The sequence below is a fragment of the Strix uralensis genome, chromosome 4 (genome assembly GCF_047716275.1).
Source record: "Strix uralensis isolate ZFMK-TIS-50842 chromosome 4, bStrUra1, whole genome shotgun sequence".
In the NCBI taxonomy this organism is placed as follows: domain Eukaryota; kingdom Metazoa; phylum Chordata; class Aves; order Strigiformes; family Strigidae; genus Strix; species Strix uralensis.
In genome coordinates, this window is record NC_133975.1 from 52,227,716 (window position 1) to 52,247,488 (window position 19,773).

Sequence of the window (19,773 nt, forward strand, 5' to 3'; positions counted from 1 at the left end):
GGTATTTGGAAGTCTTGTGGAAGTTAATATAAATCATCGGGTGCTTCCAGCATTTGAAAAATGGGTTGTTTATGGGCTTAATAACTTAATCCAGAGCTGCATTCTATTAAAAAACAAAACCAAACCCCAATCCAACAAAAAAACCCAAACCAAACTGTATGAGTATGTCTTCTGTAAAATAAAGTGCTTTAGAAGTCTTGGTGCAGGTGTGGATGCTTTGGAAGAATAATGCTAGACATCCTAATCAAGAAGAATAGTTTAGTTGACAGTAATTCATAAGAGATGAATTTCAATTCTTTAAAAACCTGTCTCTGAGGGTGAGCATCAGAATTTTCTGTGCTGATCATGGGGAAATACGATTGAGAACAGTCTTCTTTTAGTAATGGGATAAGGTGACCACCAAAAATTTGTTTTTATTTAAAAGATCAACTTTAACATTATGTGGTCTTTGAACTACAAACAAGTCTATCAACCAGATATATGAATTTAAATTTGATATAATCACTTTACAATGAAGAGAGCCATATTATTCAAGAAGCTCTGTCCCAAGGAGATATGTAAAAGCTGTTTCTAAAAGAAATATTAGAAAAAACTATTATCACTAGTTCTGCCACATGTTTTTAATAAGTCAGCTATTACACTGATAATTGAAAAATTCAAATCTGCTCTTTTTATGGGATAAAATTAAGGAGAAGAACCTAAATCATAATATTGTTTATATGACTAAATTGTGGAAATATAATTACAAAACCTTGAAGGAAAATGAAGGCTGCAAAATAAAGCACTCCCGTGGGAAGTACCATAGTGAAGACTGCCTTCATTTTTGCTTGTGTTTCTGCTGGCAGTGATAAAATTTCCAGTTATATGAGCCACCTTCCTGCCTCCCCTGTCCCCACCCCAGCATCTGAAAGAGGGAGAAATTAATCTTCTGATGAAAATTTACTGCTTTTAGTGTAGTCATTGCTTGTTATGCAGTTCAGATTTTGTTTCCTCTTTTCAGCCAAACACAAAATGTATTTCCTTGTGAGCTAAATCCTTGGAATAGCATGTCTAAACCTTGGAAATTTCCACCTTGCTGCTAGAAGTTGCTGCTAAAGGATGTATTTAAAAACAATCAAAAAGTTGTATTTTACATGGATAAATTTTTGATAACACATTAAAGACTTGTTAAAAAGTCTCCAGACAAAATACCTGGTAAGGAAAACACTGAGAAAGTTGAGCTTCAGTGAAGCTATTGCCAAAGGAAAATGTCCCTTTTGAGATACAGAAAAGGTTCTTCAGAGTTTTGTAAGGTTGTTACTATTATGGAACAAATAAGAGGGAAATATGTTTATATGGTGGTGTTCTTAAAAAACTAAAACCAAACCTGGGTTTAGAAAGCAGTGATACCTATAATACTAAAAATTCTATCTATCACATACAAAACAAATCTTCTGACAACTTACTACAATATCAACGAACTTTTTTTTTTTTTATTACATGTCTTCTTTGGAACCTGATTCATCAGGATATTTTGTATAAACTAATATCTGACTGTACTTGATTTCCCACAGGTGCAAAGTATTTTAAGGAACATGTTCCTACTACCATGTCTCTACTGTGAAAGAGTTTCACAGTAGATTTACAAGGTCTAGACAACTAATTTTATGACATCCTGAATTGCATTAATAATAGTATTTGTTCAAGCACACAGGAAAATGTTGTTTTTCTCCAGATTTTCCACAAATGTTTTTAATTTGATACTGCAGTGAAGTTTTCTGTCATTTGTGCTTGTCACTAAAATATGATGTTGTGCTCATGGTTCACATTTGCAAAAGAAGTCTAAGAGATATACGTGATTTTTAAGCTTCCTTTTTTGAACAGGGAATAAGCTGGATATGCTAACCTGGCAGATTGTAATGACACAGTACATTTGGGGAAATCAGAATTATTGTTCTTTGCAGAGTCACATCCTGATACTACCACTCAGTAACTATAGAGAACAGAAATTCAGGGATGGATAAAGAAACCATCTGTGTAAAGCAGTCAGTCGAAACACAAGAGCAGACATAACAGAGGGGAGTATATGACTTTGTGACCTGTACTGCAAGGCAATTTGGTAAGAATCGTTGGTATAGAACATTGAATTTCTGGTGACTACCTTTTTGAACTACAAAATGAATGAAAATAGAAGAGGAAAGGGTGCGTGAGAGAAGTATGGTACAGCACAACTCCTTCTCTCCCTTTTGACTTTGGATCTCTCATTATGTCCAATTTCCCTGGAAAGGTAGCATCAAAGCCAATGCGATTTGGAGCTGCTTTTTTTTTTTTTTTTTTTCTGAGAATGTATTACTAAAAATGTGTGTTAAATTAAATTTAAAATCTTTAGACTTTTCCTAGAGTGCAAAAGAGACACTTATGCTCTACCAGGTATAACTTAAGTAGTTGAGACTGTTGGAATACTGATGTTACATTCATATGAGATTCTTTGACATTTCTTTGGACCACTGCAACTAAATTTTCTGCAATTCTGACCTCTACCAGTAAAGGCACAGTGTAGCAATACACTTTTGTCCTGCTTGTACACTTAAAATTTCATTTCACTGTCCAGGGGCTCTTCAACTGCAGAGTGCATCTCCTGCTGGCTCACAGTAGCTGAGTAATTAGTGAAAACAAATTTTGCATCATGTGAGAAGGTTGCAAAAATGTTGAAAGCTCAGATCATCTTGCAATATATATGCAACAGGATTGTCTAAGAGTGTCTTTGCAGCTAAAAGAGATTTGGACTGGAACTTCAGGAGTGTTTTTCTCTTAAATTGGATTATACCGAGAACAGGAAGGTATAATGGTGAGTGGCTTCCATCAATGGAAGGCACCACCTGTCACCCACCATCAGAGGGATGATCTTTTTCACCTATGTAAATGTGTATATATATGTATGTATATATTTATTTAGCAAAAGTTTAAAACACATTTAGTCATATTCTGTCCTGTCCACCCTGCACTATGCAGGGTCAGCATGTAACATAGAGCTGTATTTTTTTCTTGCCATGATAAGCTAAGTTTCTAGGAATCAATGCCAAGTAGTTCCTAGGACATGTCTCAGACAGCCCATTATATTAAATGTGTCATCTGTGGGGATGGCAAGTTAATGAGAAGAGACTTATTTTCTCTTTTGAGAACTTGGTAATGCAGGAGTGTGTATTGACAAGTGGCTTTAACTATGTCCTCCATGTTTATATATCTAACATCCCAGTCTGCTCAGCTTTCCTATAAAGTCTGAGCTGTGTGGGCTGTTTTGCTCAACACAGAGGAGTTATGGAGGTGGGAAAGGTATAAGAAAGTAAGGTGAAGACTGGTGTCATGCAGTATGGTGGAGGCTATACTGCTCTGCTGTTAGTGTGACTGGGAAGTCCTGTATTCTAGATGATTTCATGGAGTCCCAGCTACAGAAAAAGACCTAGCTGCATCTTCACAGCTGGTTGCAGTGTAGCTGCCTGGAGTTCGGCCAGACAGAGAAACAGAAACGTCTTATGTGAGGCAGTGGTTGGAAGATGAAGCAGAAAGTGAGAGGCATCACCCCACCCTCTGGAGGATTGCTGACCTGGGCTTAAAAGCCTAGATGCACATTTAAGATACAACATAAAGCAAATGTACAGAGTTTGTAAGTTTCTCTGTGATGGAGAAAATGGGTACTCCCCTTCCTGTGGGGAAAAAAAAAAAGCTAAAGAGGATGACAGAGATGCTATGTGTTTGCATTTTCATGCATCAGGATGTTCTAAGGCCAAAAAAGTATCAGTTCAAAGATAACTTTTGCAGTCAAGTGAGTTCCATTTTTGTCCTCCCCATGACAACTTTACTTCTTCAGTAAGGACTCTGGAGAGGCTACCAGCCCTGTCACTTTAGCAGCCAATTGTTTTGACTGCCCCTGAAGCTCAAATTCTTGTAATGAGGAGAGACCTTGGATTTAAGGGTCATGTGTATTGGAAACCAAAGTCTGAAGGAACAAGCAAAATCTCTCACTGACAGAGGAAGAACCAAAGTTCTTAGTCATCTGTAGCAGGAAAAGAAAGGACCAGAAAAAGGCACAAGTAAGGAAGAAATAGATCTACTAGGAGAATATGTGAGTGGAAGGAAAGGAATGCAAGAGATGGTCATCTCAAATATCATGCAGATGAAGAAAGGCAAGAGGAGATGAACTTAGCTTAATAGAAGTGAGAACTTTATATCAGAAGTTTAGGTTTGTAGCGTTTGAGTCCTATTCATAACTATCCTGATCATAAAGAAGTTGTATGGGCAATATGTTTGGCTTTTTTGTGGTTTGTTTTTTGTGGTTTTTCTTTTCTCTTTTCCCTGTGAAAGTTCCTGATTCATATCAGTAGTGGAAAAGACTGCCCTACTGGGTCACTATCTATAACCAGGTAAGGATTACACATACTACACCAGCCTAAGCAGGCAAAGCTTCAGTTGTACCACCTCAGCTCCTGGGAGACCAGCTGTTGGGCTATAGGTGGTCATTTGGACATGGTCCTCTTTTAACCCCAGTTTTGATAGCCACTAACAAGCTAATGATCTCTTCATGTTACCTGTTTCCTTTGCTCTGTGTGTTGTAAGTGCTTTGACTAGGTCTTTGCATGGTGCATTTTCCTCCTAGTTAAGAGTCTATGTAGCGACCACCATCAGGACTGGTAAATATATGAAATAGACAACTAGTGGAACATTGTGGTCTGATCAGCAGGTAGAACTTCACAGGTGAGTGGAGCTGAGCTGAATATATAGGATCAGACACCATGGAAGATCTCTGTTGTGCCTCATGAGAACAGGCTAAGACTAGCATAGAAATTAAATGCACTCAGAAGAACACAAATGAGGAAAATCATCTGTTTGTAATGTCTACTGTAGTCCTTGTGCTAGAATTAAAGACTTAGGCTGCTAAAAACAAGTCTTTCACAGGTTGGGTGCAGTTTTGGCACTACAAAAAATAGTCACTGTTTTTCTTCACTTTTGTTTGTGTGCAAATTCTGATGGAAAGCAAACGCCCTTTTTGTAAGTGATGCTAGAAAAATCCATGTATACAGAATAAACAGAGCATCTCTTCCTAAAAATGTTGAACACTGCATCACTTTTCAGAAGCTTGCCACTCTTTTGACAGAGTGGTGCTTGTGAATAACATGTCAGTTTTGACTGCAGTCATATAGCTAGGATAACCTGAAATTTTAAGATGAGCTACTTGAGAAATTCTGTGGAACTCATGAAAAACTCAGATATCTTTCCATAAAAGACAAGATACATCTACCATTTGTGATAATATCTGTACTTAGGAATGACATTTATTCAAGTAATTGTTTTATTTTCTACTTTTATATTTTGCGTTGTATGTAATTTGGAAATGGACATGTGATGGACTACAGTAAATGTATTGTTGAATTCAGAGAAATGAAGCTTTTTGTTACCATGAATGGAATAATACGCCATAAATACTCAAGACATGAAGACTGCCAAACCTTCTGTGATTATCAAATATGCAACAATCTAAACCAGTGTGTCCATATACACCTGACTGAGACTTCAGTGGTGTTATGAATTGTTAGTCTGTTGAGTCAGGTTCAGTTTCAGTAAAATGTATAGGAAACTGGGAGACAAATGGATTGATGTCCTGGTGGGGGTGGGGGGGTGGGGAAGCTTTAGTCAGATTTCAGTTCTGCAAAACCCATTTAACGAACAGAGCAAAATCAGATTTTTTTACCTTATTTGATTTTGTTAAATCAGCAATAAACAGAAACGGTGACTGAGCTTTTTGCACAGCTTACACTTAAGGATATTAGATGCTATTTATGTTACAGTGATTCCTCAATCTACAGATATCTTGTTACAGTGAACACTGCAGGAAGTTTCTGCAGAAAACAGAAATCTGATCCAAATAGCAGCAGTATGGTGTAGAGGCACAGGTTGTTACCCTGCCCCTAGGTCTCACAAGTAAATTCTAAATTGCTTTTGCCACTAGCTTTTGGATGAACTTTAGAGGCTCTTGTAGACTTTCTTCTCACTTCTGTGTTAATAAAATGCCTGTTTCTTTAGTATGTTTTATAACTTCGGTTCAGTTTGAAATTTTGAAAATTGATTGAGAGCTGCCACACATCTCCCAGTTGAGTGCAGAGTAACAGGTTAAAATAACTTGTTTGGGTTCTTTAAACAGATGTTTATTGTTGTATTCTAAAAATGCTAACCAGTACTTAGTCCCTGGCTAATGTTATGCGGTTGCTAAATATTTATAACTCAAGATCAAACCATCCAGTAACCTATTTTGTGATGATACTATTAGTTTTGGCGGAGACTTTTTTTTTTAACATAGCATCATTTTGCGTTGGTAACATTACCCATGGATTGTAGCATCGACTTAGTATCTTTCACTGTACACTGTCAATTAATTTTGGTTACTGAAATATAGACTGTTCCCCTCCCGTTCACACCGCACCACCTAATCATATGAAAATATACCCTTATCTGCCACATGAGTCTTTGTTTATGGTAATATTTTAATTTTTTTTCCTATGTCTTCAGGTATTCTCGATTTAAACTCTGGATTCTGGATCTGCATAGTCACGTTTGGGTTTGCATATAAAAATATGTAGATAAGGCTTATCTACATGTAAGTCAGTAACACTATGTAGACTATTTTTATAATGTCCAGTTTGATAATACATACTGTTGTTAGACCGTGTGGCAAACATTACTGAAATGTAGTCACAGAGATTACTATTTTCTTTGAGCTTAAATTAATGGGCTAGAAAGTTCTCCCTAGGGTGTGCCATTTGGTAGCTTTTTCTCATTTTTACTTTTTTCTTAGCTCCTAGTACTACAAGCTTAACTGAAGATGTAGGAAAAATCTACACAAAGTATCTTTTCCTTATTAAGAAACAAGGAGTAACTGGATGAAAAGTAGAGGCAACCAGTTTTCTTGTCCATTGAAACAGTATGAGCTGGGTGCTTGAGAGGCTGATATTGCAGTATTTCAAAACAGTGAATTTGGTTTAGGCTTTAGAATATGAATTAAGAAAAACTGTACTGGGCCAGTGCAAGGGTTTATCCAGCCCTTCCTTCAGCTGTCCGTCTCCAGTGGTGGCCAAGCAGGTGCTTACAGAAAAGCTGGTATGTGAAGGCATGGTATGTTTTCCTCAGTGCTCTCCCATTCCATCACTTTGCAGCTCAAGGGAGCTCCTGAACTGCTTGTTACCTGTTTGTTAACCCTCAAAGGGTCTCTGCTACTCACTTGTCCAATATAATTTTACAGCATTTGTAGTTTTATACCTCCATCTTCTACTTCAGCTATTCCTTGCCTCTTTTCACATGCCTAGTTTGAAAGTGCTTTTGTTTCAAAGCTGTCTTCATTGGTTTACACTTACAGATCAGAGGGAGTCCCTGGTCTTCGACCAACAGACAGGATTCAGCTCTCTTCTTCTGCATCTTTACAAGATAGTATAGCGTGTAGCATGTGTTGAGAAATGAAGCGTCTTCCTAGGCAGTACTGGTTTATATACAAACAGCATTTACAAACAAATCCTTTTTGGTAGTAGGCACACATTATGAGCTGAGACAGCACTGGGGCAATATTAAAGAGCACTTGTAAAAATTTTAGCAAAACAATTTTATCAACAATAGTGTACCAACAGGCTGATTATATGCCAATAAAGAGAGTTTATTTGGTACATTGAATTTATGTTATGGTATAAACTGACTATTAGTGTTTCTCAAGTGCCATAAGTTCACCTTCATCTCTCTTTCACTTCTTGTTTTCTGAGGCAAAATTAGAATTTATTCCTCTTTTGTCTGAAAAACTCTATAAGATAGTATCAGGGTGTCTCTTTAGACTTGTATGATGTAATTCTTATGCTTTTATGAATATATCATGGTTCAGGTTGTTATTTCCCCTCTTTGAACAATTTTATGTGACAGCTGCTTATGGTCATGATTATAAGTCGTCTTTTTGGTTCCATTATAGCAGTAATCTGGGGACCATAGCAATGTGTTTTGCTTATGATATATGTCAGTGGGAAATAGAGGTTTAGTCACCATTTCCTTAAATAGTGAGAAATTGTCTTTCTAAAAGGGAGAAAAAAGGAGAGATCTTTTTTCAATACTCTTTCCTCAAGATCCTATAATGCTTCTAGAAATGGTAAGAAAAAACTTATTTCAGATTCTTTGTGCTATAGCTTCTTTGTGCATATGCATCATACCAAAAATTAGAATGCAATGGTTACTTTCCTTATACAATATAAGAATTTTTAGTTTCTTTTGCACATGCTTGGAAAAGTACAACTTATATTCGGTCATGAAAATATTTTGCTACATAATTCAATACTTTCATCACTTGATATCAGAATGTCAGTGCTGCAAATGCTTGACTAGGTTCCAGCATCCTAGTGATTTGCTGTAGAATTCATAACAGTCACACAGCTTTCATAAAGTCAAACTCCCACCATTGGGTAAATTTCTGAATTAATTAAAGAAATGTTTTAAAGAAGAGGAGATAGATATGCTTTTCTCTCATCTTTTGCTGCAATGTTACTGTGTCATAGTCTGTCAAGTATTATAAAAAATACAAAGGGTCATTTGCATTGTTTCGGTACTGTAAAACCAAATCAAATTTTGTTGTCTGATCAAAACTATTCTGCTTTGGCAAAGCAGTACAAAGCTGCTGAACATTATATCTAACCAAGGCTCACAAGTACAAAAGTATTTGGAATATCATGATAATGCATATTAAAGCATGTTGCTTTTGTCTTATTGAATTAAATGTGATGTACTTTGCATTTAATTTTCAGTGTCTCAATTGAGGTGAGTGGGTTAGAGTGGAGGGCATGAGTGATGAACCTAAATTCACAGTAAAAAGATATCAACCTCAGTAACTTTCTAGTGTCAATTACTGGCAAAACCCATGCTGTGGCTTCCCCTGAGAGCAGGTTCATGAAGGGTAAAAGTGGCTTTTGGTCCTTGCTTAAGCAATTAATTTCCTAGGGAAAAGTCTTTACAGTACATCTGAGAGCCTGGTGTAGTGACTGAAGCTTTTTCATGAGCAATACCACTAAATCCTGTTCTACGTATGTCTCCTCTGTTTCCCTGTAATTCTTCATGCCCTGCTTTCCCATACAGTCCCTAAACATCCTCCTTGGCTCCTGTTACCTGGGCCGAAGGTGCTGCACAGTGTGGCTGGCTCACAGCTGTCTGCCGGCCACTCATCTGGCTGACTTTGAGCTTGAAGCTCATGCTGAAGCCTCTTGCCAGCTTAGACCCTTTGCATCTGTCCACACAGTGACTTTCATGAAACTTACAGAAACTTTAGTTTTCTCTCTCTGTTGCTTGGACTAGTTAGTATTGACCATTGTAATAAAAAAATTATTATTGAGGAATAGATGGACGGGCAGTGTGATCACTTCCAGTGGGTGCATATGAATATGCACACTTAATGGACTGCTTATGAGTGCAGGACAAAAGCAAGTCACATAGTTGTCTTATTCTGGCAGTGCTAAACCTAAGTATTTTGGTTCTATCCAAAATACTTGTCAAAATATACAAATAACTTATTGAGTAAATGGCATAGTGTCACACAGGGACAACTCAAAGAATGGCAGCTGTGGGTTGTTTTTGGTATTGCTAGGTATATTTACAGTGATACAGGGATCATATATTGTTAACATCAGCAAATAAAACTGCAGCCTTATTTATCAGAAAGATAGGTACAAGCTTTTGTTGATTTCCGTGGTGGCAGCAATTATTTGATTTCTATAATTAATTTTTTTCCTATTCATTTGACCAACAAATTATTAAAATCTACCCCATGCCGTTGTTGCTGGGACAACTTCAAAATGACCATTTGGTTGTGTTTGTAGTATATGCTTCTAATCCCAAAATCGTGAATCTCAGTCCTCAGGACAGCAATCTGTAAAATTATTGTAAACACTTAGCTGTGTGAGGTTTAATTAATGCCAGAAGCCTTCAATAAACATCAGCTGCAATTTGGAATATGCTGAGTTAATGATTCTTGCACTCTGCTAATGCACGTGCTGTTAAATCTATGTGCAAAGTGGCTGGTGCTGACATTAATCACACCCTGCGATGTCCCTGTCTGCACAGAGGGAAAAGAGACCACAAAACAACAGAAACATTTGAGAGACAATGCACTTAAACATCTCCACTTAGAGGCCTAAAGGACAAAGTGCATAATCTTAGCATTTTACGTGGTAGGGAAGAAATACATAATGAAAAGTGAAGGAACACCTTTGATACTTTCAAAAGTTAATAAAGTAACTTCTCTAAGTAAAACTTTATATTAAATGTGTTGCAGAATCATCTGTTAGTTATTGCTGCAGGATTTTCATACAGCCATTATTTTGCAGTGTGTATTTGTTTAACCAGAGAGTTTTTCCTTCAGTGGATACTGATAGTCACCAAAAAAAAAACCCATGGAAGAAGTTATGGAAAGAAAAAAACCCTTCCAAAACAGATGTTTGGAACAGACTGAAATTCTGTTCGTGTACCCATCCAGAACCTGGCAGCATTTAAAATCATGTACACCATGAAAGTGATAAATGTGGCAGCTCTAAAAAGGGATAAAGGAAAGAAAAAACACAAGGTTATAAACTGTGTGCTTGCTTTGTTTGCCAAAGTTGATAGGTTTGCATTGCTTTTCATGTTAGTTTTGTGGTTGTGTGTCAGCAGAATTCTGCCAGCAGAACTCTGCTGGCTGAATCATGAGCATACCAACTAGAGCCAATGTTGTGGCAGTATATTTTAATGACAGTAGAAGTGCAGGAATAATCTATCTAATCCATTTTGTCCTAATCTAGGCTCTTGGAAGAGTTAATTCTTGCCATGCTATGAAAAAGGTAGTGTGCTACTCCCACAAGGCAAATACTTGAAATAAATATGTTTATATCCTTGTTTAAGGTTTAGGATAGTAATTTTCTAACATACAGTTTTTTCTAAAAAGCCTGAACACTAGTTTGCTTGGTTTATAAGCAATTTAATTAGAGACTTTACATCTCATCTCCATTTTAGCTAGTAAATTTAGGAAAAATGCCATTTAAATGAGTTAAAACCTCATTATTCTTGATGATCAAGTATTTTACAGCTGATGGGTTAACAATTGCTGTGTAAAAGAACAGTAACCAGTTTCACATCTTCAGTGGGACTATTTAATACTGTACAGTTAAGTAAATGAGAGCTGTAACTGAAGAGAATTTCACTGCCATACCTGTGATGTTCATTTAGGAAAAAATGCTGAAATATTGTGAATTGAAGACGTGCAAATTGGATCTTTGAACCTGAATGCGTAGTCCTGCTTTGCAGTAATCTTGCATATAATTGTACTGAATACTGTTCACTGCTGTGAACCCTGGGAAGATAACTGAGCCCAGAAATTCATATCTAAAGTGAATATGTTGAAGTTTAACAGTGTAAGGAAGACTGCTTTTGTGCATAGAACATAAAATTTGGATCTACGCAGTGCTCCATAACTCTGAAGGTGGCTTCATGCATGACCTTGAAAAATAGATTACCTATTGATTATTTTTCTTCAAATATTTGTAGGAAGATCAAGTCAACAGAGGTAATGGGGTTTTTGTGTGTGTTTTGCTACTGTAAGGCTTAGTGTCCCTCCATCACAATTTCTGATTTATCAAATTGGGATAATACTGTCCCCTAGGCTTGTCTGTTGGGTGTTTTATATTTTGGGACAGGATTGTATTTGTGTAAGTGGTTCTAGCAGTGGTGTAGCAGTCATAATCTAAGGACATATGGATTGAGAGTGAGTTAATTCTGTATTAGACAAGATAGAATAAAATTTAGGATATCTTCTTGAACATCGGGATGCAACAATAACACAAATTAAGACTAACAGCAATGCTTATTAACAGTTCAAAACTGTACTTGGAGAGATAATTTCTGCATGAATGACTATGCATGATGTGTCAGCCTTTTGAAGGTTTTTATGACTGCACTACTGCTTTTTTCTTCCTTTTCAATAACTTTCTCAGCTTTGGGGATTTTTTGGTTGTTGGGGGGAAGGGGGTGTTAAGATTGGCATCACTTGTCATGGCCATATTATTCATAGAGTGTGACAATATATTTTTTTTTTGTATTGCATTATTCAAAGCATGCATGGCCATGTCTGTGCCATATATGAATGTATGACTTGTGATTTTTTTATTTTAGAGGTGTGATGACTGGAAAAAGTTCCTCTATATTTTCTATGATGTGTGTGCATAAACTTACATCTTAGAGTAGTATTGATTTATTATGGGAAACATAATCAGTAAGGAAATGACTGCTTGCTGTACAGGTTTACTGAATGAGTGAATGATAGTAATAAATAATAACCAGGTATTACTTTAAAATATAAATTACAAATTGTAATACCACCTAGAAATGGAATATTTTCTTTTCTGTTGGTGCCACAGATAAAACAAGAAATAATTAATCAAGATAAATTTGTTTTTTGAAAAAAATCCCCTGACCCAAGAAATGCAATGTTATTTTTTAAATATAGCTTGAACAGTTATCTGCCAGTGTTTAATGCTATGTCTTCTTCAAGCATCTTTGAAAGATACTTTTAAAAACTAAAGTTAAAAGCTCAGGTATATTTGCAAAATCCTTATCCTGAAATTCTGTGGTGGTCTCATGTCCTTGTAAACATTTAGTTTGCAATACATACACAAGTGGTAATGGTAATGTTTGGGATACAGCGTTGTCTGGTTAAACAAATGAGAATCAGAAGATACAATTTTGAAGTCTCTCTTACTCTGGCATTCATCAGCTGAGTGGACTAGGAGGTTCACTTTTTTGTGTTTTCTGTTTATGATTAGATAGCCTGTGCTCTCAAAGCTTGAGATCATCTGTTCTGCCTTGTTTTTCTCCTGAACAATGGGCTAACCCCTTGGGGATGATCGCACCCATTTGCCACTGTGACTCCAGAGTAATGCCTCTGAATTTTTTGTGGCTTCTTTTTAGCACCTTAGTTCTTAGTACTTTGTGTTAGACCACGCTGTAGCTGCTTTCTTAGCCTGTGCTTAAGAGACAGCTGGGCTTTTTACAGGGCTTCACAAAGTGTTTTGAAGTGTGATGTGATTCAGCTGTAACACAGTTTATCACTCGAGCTATGCTTTATATGTTACATTTTCTTCCCAAAGTGAGACTCAGACCAATAGGGACTCAATTCCTATGGAAATAGCTGTCATATAGTCAATTCTGTAGCTTATTGCAGCCTGAAAATTACATAGAATAGATGTTGGGAGAGCAGGTTTTTGTGCTACTTGTTATCCCTTTGCTCTTACTGCCTAACTGCTGCTGTTAAATTTAATCCCAAAGCACATCAGAATTAAGAGATCTAGCATTTGTATAAGTCTTCTGAAGAAAAGCTTTTTTCCCCACGTTCTGTGGCAAACATAAGTTGTGATTCACAGTGGGGTAAATGCCTGAAGCAAGGGAAACAACTGCATGTAAATTGTAAATCTGACAGCAGTGCTGATGCTGACAGTTGCAGGCTGTTTTGGATGTATGCTGAGAGGAAACCCAAACAAAACAGATTTGTCTTCATGAAGTCATACAATAATCTGTAGAGACTATAGGAGAGAGAGGTTGAGTCATTTGAGTATGAAGAGATTTGAATACAAAATGTTAAAATGTGATATTTTAAAATCTAAGAATAAAGATGGAACAGCTGTTAGAAAAAAACAATATGTTATCAACTAGACAAAATAGACTCCTTATTGACAAAAGCCACAACTGTACTGGCTAACAGACTTTTGGTTCTTCCAATATACCTGGAATGGTAAGTTTTGCTGTTTGATTAATATGACTGTTCAAGATAACTTTCAAGCATTTTCTTTTTGGGATTTGCAATTAAACAAAGCACCACAAGTGGTCACCATGCTGTCACTGATAGGGAATTGGGTAAGAGAATGGTCACAAGAAATAATTTTGACCTGTTCATAGTCAAAGCTATGAAAATTGTTTTAATGCCATTCTGTTCAGAGAAGGAATGTTGTAAAAAGCCAGGCATATGTTTCAAGATGTATTAACTTATTCTGACTTCCTAAATATAAGTATTCTGGTAGTAACTGACTCCATTTTTTTTTATTTAGTAGCTGTCTTTCAGTGAAGACTAAGCCCATTTTTCACTCACTATTTTATCTATAACATTTTCACATGCATGCGATCAGCTGATGCCTGTTATCTTCCTATTTCAGCACCTCTCAGTGACATATTTCAAACATAGTAATAAGTATATAAATAATGACACTCTTGTACTAGAGGTAGTTTGAGATATAAACTACATGTGAACTTATTCCCATGTAAAGTGATAGCTTTATTGATTATGGTCTAATGCTTTTCACTAGATACTTCAGTTAGTAATCCCAGTAATTTAACTAACAGCACATGATAGAGAAAATGTCCTTCCACATAGTTTTTATCTCTCTCTCTCCCCCCAGCACACACACATACATTAGAAGGCTTGTGATGAATGTTGCTGGCAATGTTGCTATGAGTTATCTGACTTAAATAACACTAACAGCTCTTCTTGCCTTTTCACTAATTAGGATGAACCCAGGGAATGGGAATTTTTCATGCTTTTATTCCTGTCACCTTGCAAGTGTACTGTTAATGCTATTTATTTTAATAAGAGGGAATAACAGCACACAGAATAATAAGAGAAGGTGTTCATTTATGCTCTATTTTAAAAAGTAACCTAGAATTACTCTGTTTGTCTGATCTTATAAATCTAAAAGTATCTCAAAAATAAATTATTTGGTTCCTTTTTGGTCTTTAGAGAGTTCCTTTCACTGGACCTCTAAGATACGTAGGGTACCTAAGATACTTAGATCCTATGATATTACAGGGAGAGGCAAAGACACCTGTTTTGTTCACCCTGAAAAGAAGGTGGTTAAGGAAGGATCTATTTGCAGTCTTTTTACTACCTAATATCTTATAGAGAAGGTGGAGCTGACTCCTCTCAGATACATACAATGAAAGGGCAGAAAGCAGGAGGATGGGACAACTTAATCTTCTGTGATTCTACAAAGTATCTCAAAAGAAAAATGGAAGCATTGAGGAAGCACCTTATGATGCATTTTGACTTTCTCAAAATCTTTACATTTCAACATAGACTTATGAAAAAGCTTTTGGAAGCTTTTTGGTAGTTGGGGAGACGGTGATAGGGTGCAGCATATGCAGTTAGTGATATGAAGACTGGGTCACATATGGAAAAAATCACTAATTATTCAATTTCGCTAGGAAGCCTCTGAAAGAAGATAAATTTGGTGTTTTAAAATGGCAGGGAGGTCTCAAGGAGGTTTCAGTACTTGAAAAACTGCTTTAAAATGTTACTTTATAATAGTAGCTGTTTCCGGGAGTAATGATGTGATGACATTTGAAGGCTGCTGGGGGAATCTATGCCCAGGTAACTTTTTCCTTTGTTATGAATGAATGTTAAAGTGTGCTACTTGGCTTGTAAAGATCTTTTATTTGGCTGACTTGATATAATTGAAAAAAAGGGACAGGTTTTTAGTTCCAAAAGTCCTTTTCCATTATCTGGGCACCTGGAAGTTTGTTAGGTCTTTCCCATTTGTATTACCTTAATAAAAAGTAAATAAAAAAGATTGCTTTCTTTTTCCAGCTGCCTCTGGCTTAGTGCCTTAGGCTGTTGCATTCGTGGCAGCGTTGTCTGTTCCAATGCCAAAGACCAAAGTAATTGTACAGACTCAGACATATCAAACAGCGTACTAGGTAACACATTTGCAAAAGCAAAATTAACTGGTACCTAGACATCAGTTCTTTTAAAGTGACTATTCTTAGTAAGATTTGTGAAAAAGGCAAAGGTGCAAATCCCCTGCCGACAATCTTTGTTGGAGAACATTACCTCCTTTCAGAAGGTTTGTGGTTGTAGCTGGGAGTTGAGATCTGTGTCTGAAATGTTGTGCTATACATGGATAGGAACGGTAAATCTATGGCCAAAAGCAGACAGTGTTGTAAATATCTAGCAAATGTTGCCAAAATTTTATAATATTTATTATGTAGTAAAATAAAGTGTTGTTTTACACTTTTTTTTGGTGTAGAATAGGATTAATATGTACTGTTGTGTGAAGATCTGCTACACTTTTACAGAAACAGTTACACTGAAGTTTTGCATTTAGCTTGCATTCTGTAGTATGCTATACTTTATATATCTGAAATTCACTTTAGTGTAACAATCTTTTTCCAGCTTTTTGCCACAGTAGTTCATTATAAAGTCTGTCTATTGATATAGTCAGTGCAGCATGAGATTATATTTAAAGTATCAAGTTATCATTTTGAGAAGTGTTTTTATATTAGAAAGAACATTTTATAATGGTTTTGATATCTAATACCTTTAATATTAGTAAAATTGTTTCATAAACAAAGGTGTGTCTTTTGGAACAGCTATGTTACTCTGGTAACAACAATCCTAGAAATAAAGTTGTGCAAGTTAGGAAAACCTAACTGAGGAGAAGTTGAATGGCTATGTGAGTAGCCTCTTCCAGTAGCATGCCGTTTTGTTACAAACTGTAAGTTGTCTGCATTACTGCATGGAAAATATTTGTCTGTGATTTAAAAATTTTTGCAGACTTTTGCAGCATCACTGGAAAGAAGATAAAATACACTGTATTGTTATTATATTTAATAATTTTGAAAATAATTCATATTATGAAGGCTGTTTCGCATCAACACAATTGAAAGTACTCTTTTTGTAGAGTAATGAGAAGATACTACTTGTCAACATGGACATCTTTAACTTGTGCTTCTGCTAAAGATGTGGAGTCAGAACTTGGGTGTGTTAAAGACGGATCTCACTGCATATACGTAGTTAAATGAGCAGCTCACAGAAAGAAATCAGTTTGATTATTGCAACCTTCCTAGCTTTCCCAGTTAATTTGTTGCCTTAATGAAGGTTTTGATTTCTTCTGAGTTTTTTTCTCCAGTTACTTCAAAACACGTATTTGTGTATGCACAGAGAAAGTATGTAAATGTTACATTTGATCAGGTACACAGTTTAATACTGGTTTTGGTCCAGTCATAACGTTACTTGAACGTTCAGTCTCTATGAATGTCAGGGTTTGTAACTAGAAAATTCATGGGGCTTCTGAGTAGTAAAATGTTATTGTCTAAATAAGAAAGTAGATGTATAACAACAATGTTTGTGTTCTAAACACATGAAAATGCTGTGGTCAGTGGACTAGTAAATTCAAACCTCAAGAAGGTGAAGCTTTTCTGTCAGAAATGAGATTACCTTTGCTATGAATTCAGTCTTAACTCAATAGTTACCTCAGCAAGTTTACGCACAAGTTGTCTCATAACAGGGAAGTGATCGATCTGAATTCTGCTCCTTCCCCACCTCCCCTGCCTTATTTAAAGAATTGAAATACTGGAGGTAGGGTCATTTAGGTGTTGTCTTCTTCCTGCTATTTACCTGCTTTTGGCCAAAATTAACTTAATGTAGTGATGTCCATCTTGCCTTGAAATGAATAACTTCTGATTTTTAAAATATTTAGAAGAGATAATTTTAAAGGTGTATTGAGTTTGCATGGCAAGGTTTTGGTAGAGGGGGGCTACAGGGGTGACTTCTGTTTAAAGCTTCCAAAACTTCTATGTCCAATGCAGCCAATGCCAGCTGGCTCCAAGACAAACCTGCCACTGGCCAAGGCCAAACCCATCAGCGACGGCGGTAGCGCCTCTGTAGTAACATATTTAAGAAGGGGGAAAAGTTGCAGTGCAACAGCAACTTCAGCCAGAGAGAGGAGTGAGAATATGTGAGAGGAACAACTCTGCAGACACCAAGGGCAGTGAAGAAGGAGGGGGAGGAGGTGCTCCAGGCACTGGAGCAGAGATTCCCCTGCAGCCCGTGGTGCAGCCCATGGTGAGGCAGCCTGTGCCCCTGCAGCCCGTGGAGGTCCATGGTGGAGCAGATGCCCACCGGCAGCCTGTGGAGGACCCCACACCAGAGCAGGGGGATATGGCCAAAGGAGGTTGTGATGCCATGGAGAGCCCACACTGGGCCAGGCTCCTGGCAGGACCTGTGGCCCCATGGAGAGAGGAGCCCACGCTGGAGCAGGTTTGCTGGCAGGACTTGTGACCTTGTGGGAACCCACACTGGAGCAGTTTGTGAAGAACTGCAGCCTGTGGGAAGGACTCACATTAGAAAAGTTCATGGAGACTGTCACTCATGAGAGTGACCCCACGCTGGAGCAGGGGAAGAGTGTGAGGAGTCCTTCCCTTGTGGAGGAAAGAGTGGCAGAAAAAATGTGTGATGAACTGACTGCAACACCCATTCCTGGTTCCCCTGCGCCAGCTAGGGGAGGAGTTAGAGAAAACTGGGAGTAAAGTTGGGGGGGGGGGGGGGGGGAAGATGTTTTAAGATTTGATTTTATTTCTCATTATCCTACTCTGATTTGGTTGGTAATAAATGAAATTCATTTTTGCTCATGACAGTAATTCGTGAGGATCTCTCCCTGTCCTTATCTCGACCCACGAGCTTTTCATTATATTTTCTCTTGCCCATCCAGTTGAGGAGGGGAGTGGTAGAGCAGCTTTGCTGGGCACTTGGTGTTCAGCCAGGGTCAACCCACCACAAAATGAAAACACAGCTCAGTAGCTGAAAATAATAACATTTCTATGTCTTTATTTCAGTAAAAACTGAGATTCATTCAACTTGAATTTCAAGGTAATTGAATCTCAATTTACACAAATTCTGTTTCACTGTAATACATACCTGTCAGTAACATTAAAAGCATACTTTTGTAGTTCTTGAGGAATATGAGTCAGAGATAAGTATTTTGTCTGGATATAGCTGCAAAATAAAACTGAATTGGTAGATAGGAAAACATAAATCAGTGCAGAGAATGACTTTGTGTTCTCTATTCATGGAACCTTCCCCTCTTGTGTACCTTTTCCTGCCTTATTCCACGTATTAACATTTGTTTCATCGCATACTTTCCCCTGGAAAATAATATGGTATATGTAAGGGCTTGATGAGGATCAACATTTCTTCTTAGTCATGAGTTTCAAATGAAGTATCAAAATGCTTTTTTTCGTGAATATCAAAATGTGCTTTTTTGGAAGCAGCCAGATTTATTTACTCAAGCCTGTCCCAGAGCTTCCATGCCACACTTCCAAAAATGATTGAGATACAGAGGGACAAGGACAGGAAAAGCAGAAATGAGTACAATACCCAAATGTTTAGGCTTTGCTAACGTGTTTGCATCAGGCAAGGGGGAAGTCATCTCAACGTTGTGAACTGTGGTGGAGTTTGCACGTTCCTTAATGTTTCTTAAAAAAAAATGGTTTCTTTACTACTGGAATGGTGCTGGTGTTTGCAAGGGTCACTGCTGCTGCTCAGTGCTTTGTACCTGTATCTGCTCTGGAAGAAGATTGCTTTTCATCACGCTTCAGTGACATCCTTCTTGTGGGCCCAGCTCTACCACGCTGTCAGACTTTCGGAGTCTGACTGTTTAAGAGAAAGGTACGTTCATAAAAGGAAATAACAGCAAGGAAATCAACCTCCCAGTGAGAATAATGTCATAATAAATCTTCCTGAACAGCTGTCCATACAGGAGTTTTGAACTTACCTGAATATTTGTAGCTGCAAAGCCCAGTGAGGAAAAACATGACTCACCTGTGATATGTTACTTTGTTTTACAGGAAAAGGCTCAGTGCTTTCAGAAGGCTCTTGCTTCCCAAGCAGATAAATCCACGCAGACAGACCTCGTAGGCCATGATGTAAGTAGC

The 19,773-nt window shown here is 37.3% G+C and overlaps 1 protein-coding gene across 5 annotated transcripts in view; it reads left to right on the plus strand.

Annotated features, from left to right (window-relative positions):
• The window catches only part of CCSER1 (coiled-coil serine rich protein 1), a 728,522-nt gene that overhangs the window by 430,082 nt on the left and 278,667 nt on the right, over positions 1-19,773 (plus strand). For all 5 annotated transcript variants that reach the window (XM_074866749.1, XM_074866751.1, XM_074866750.1 and 2 more), the window contains exon 9: positions 19,687-19,764. In XM_074866749.1, coding sequence (XP_074722850.1) covers positions 19,687-19,764 — 78 coding nt within the window. The remainder of the gene's footprint in view (positions 1-19,686; positions 19,765-19,773) is intronic.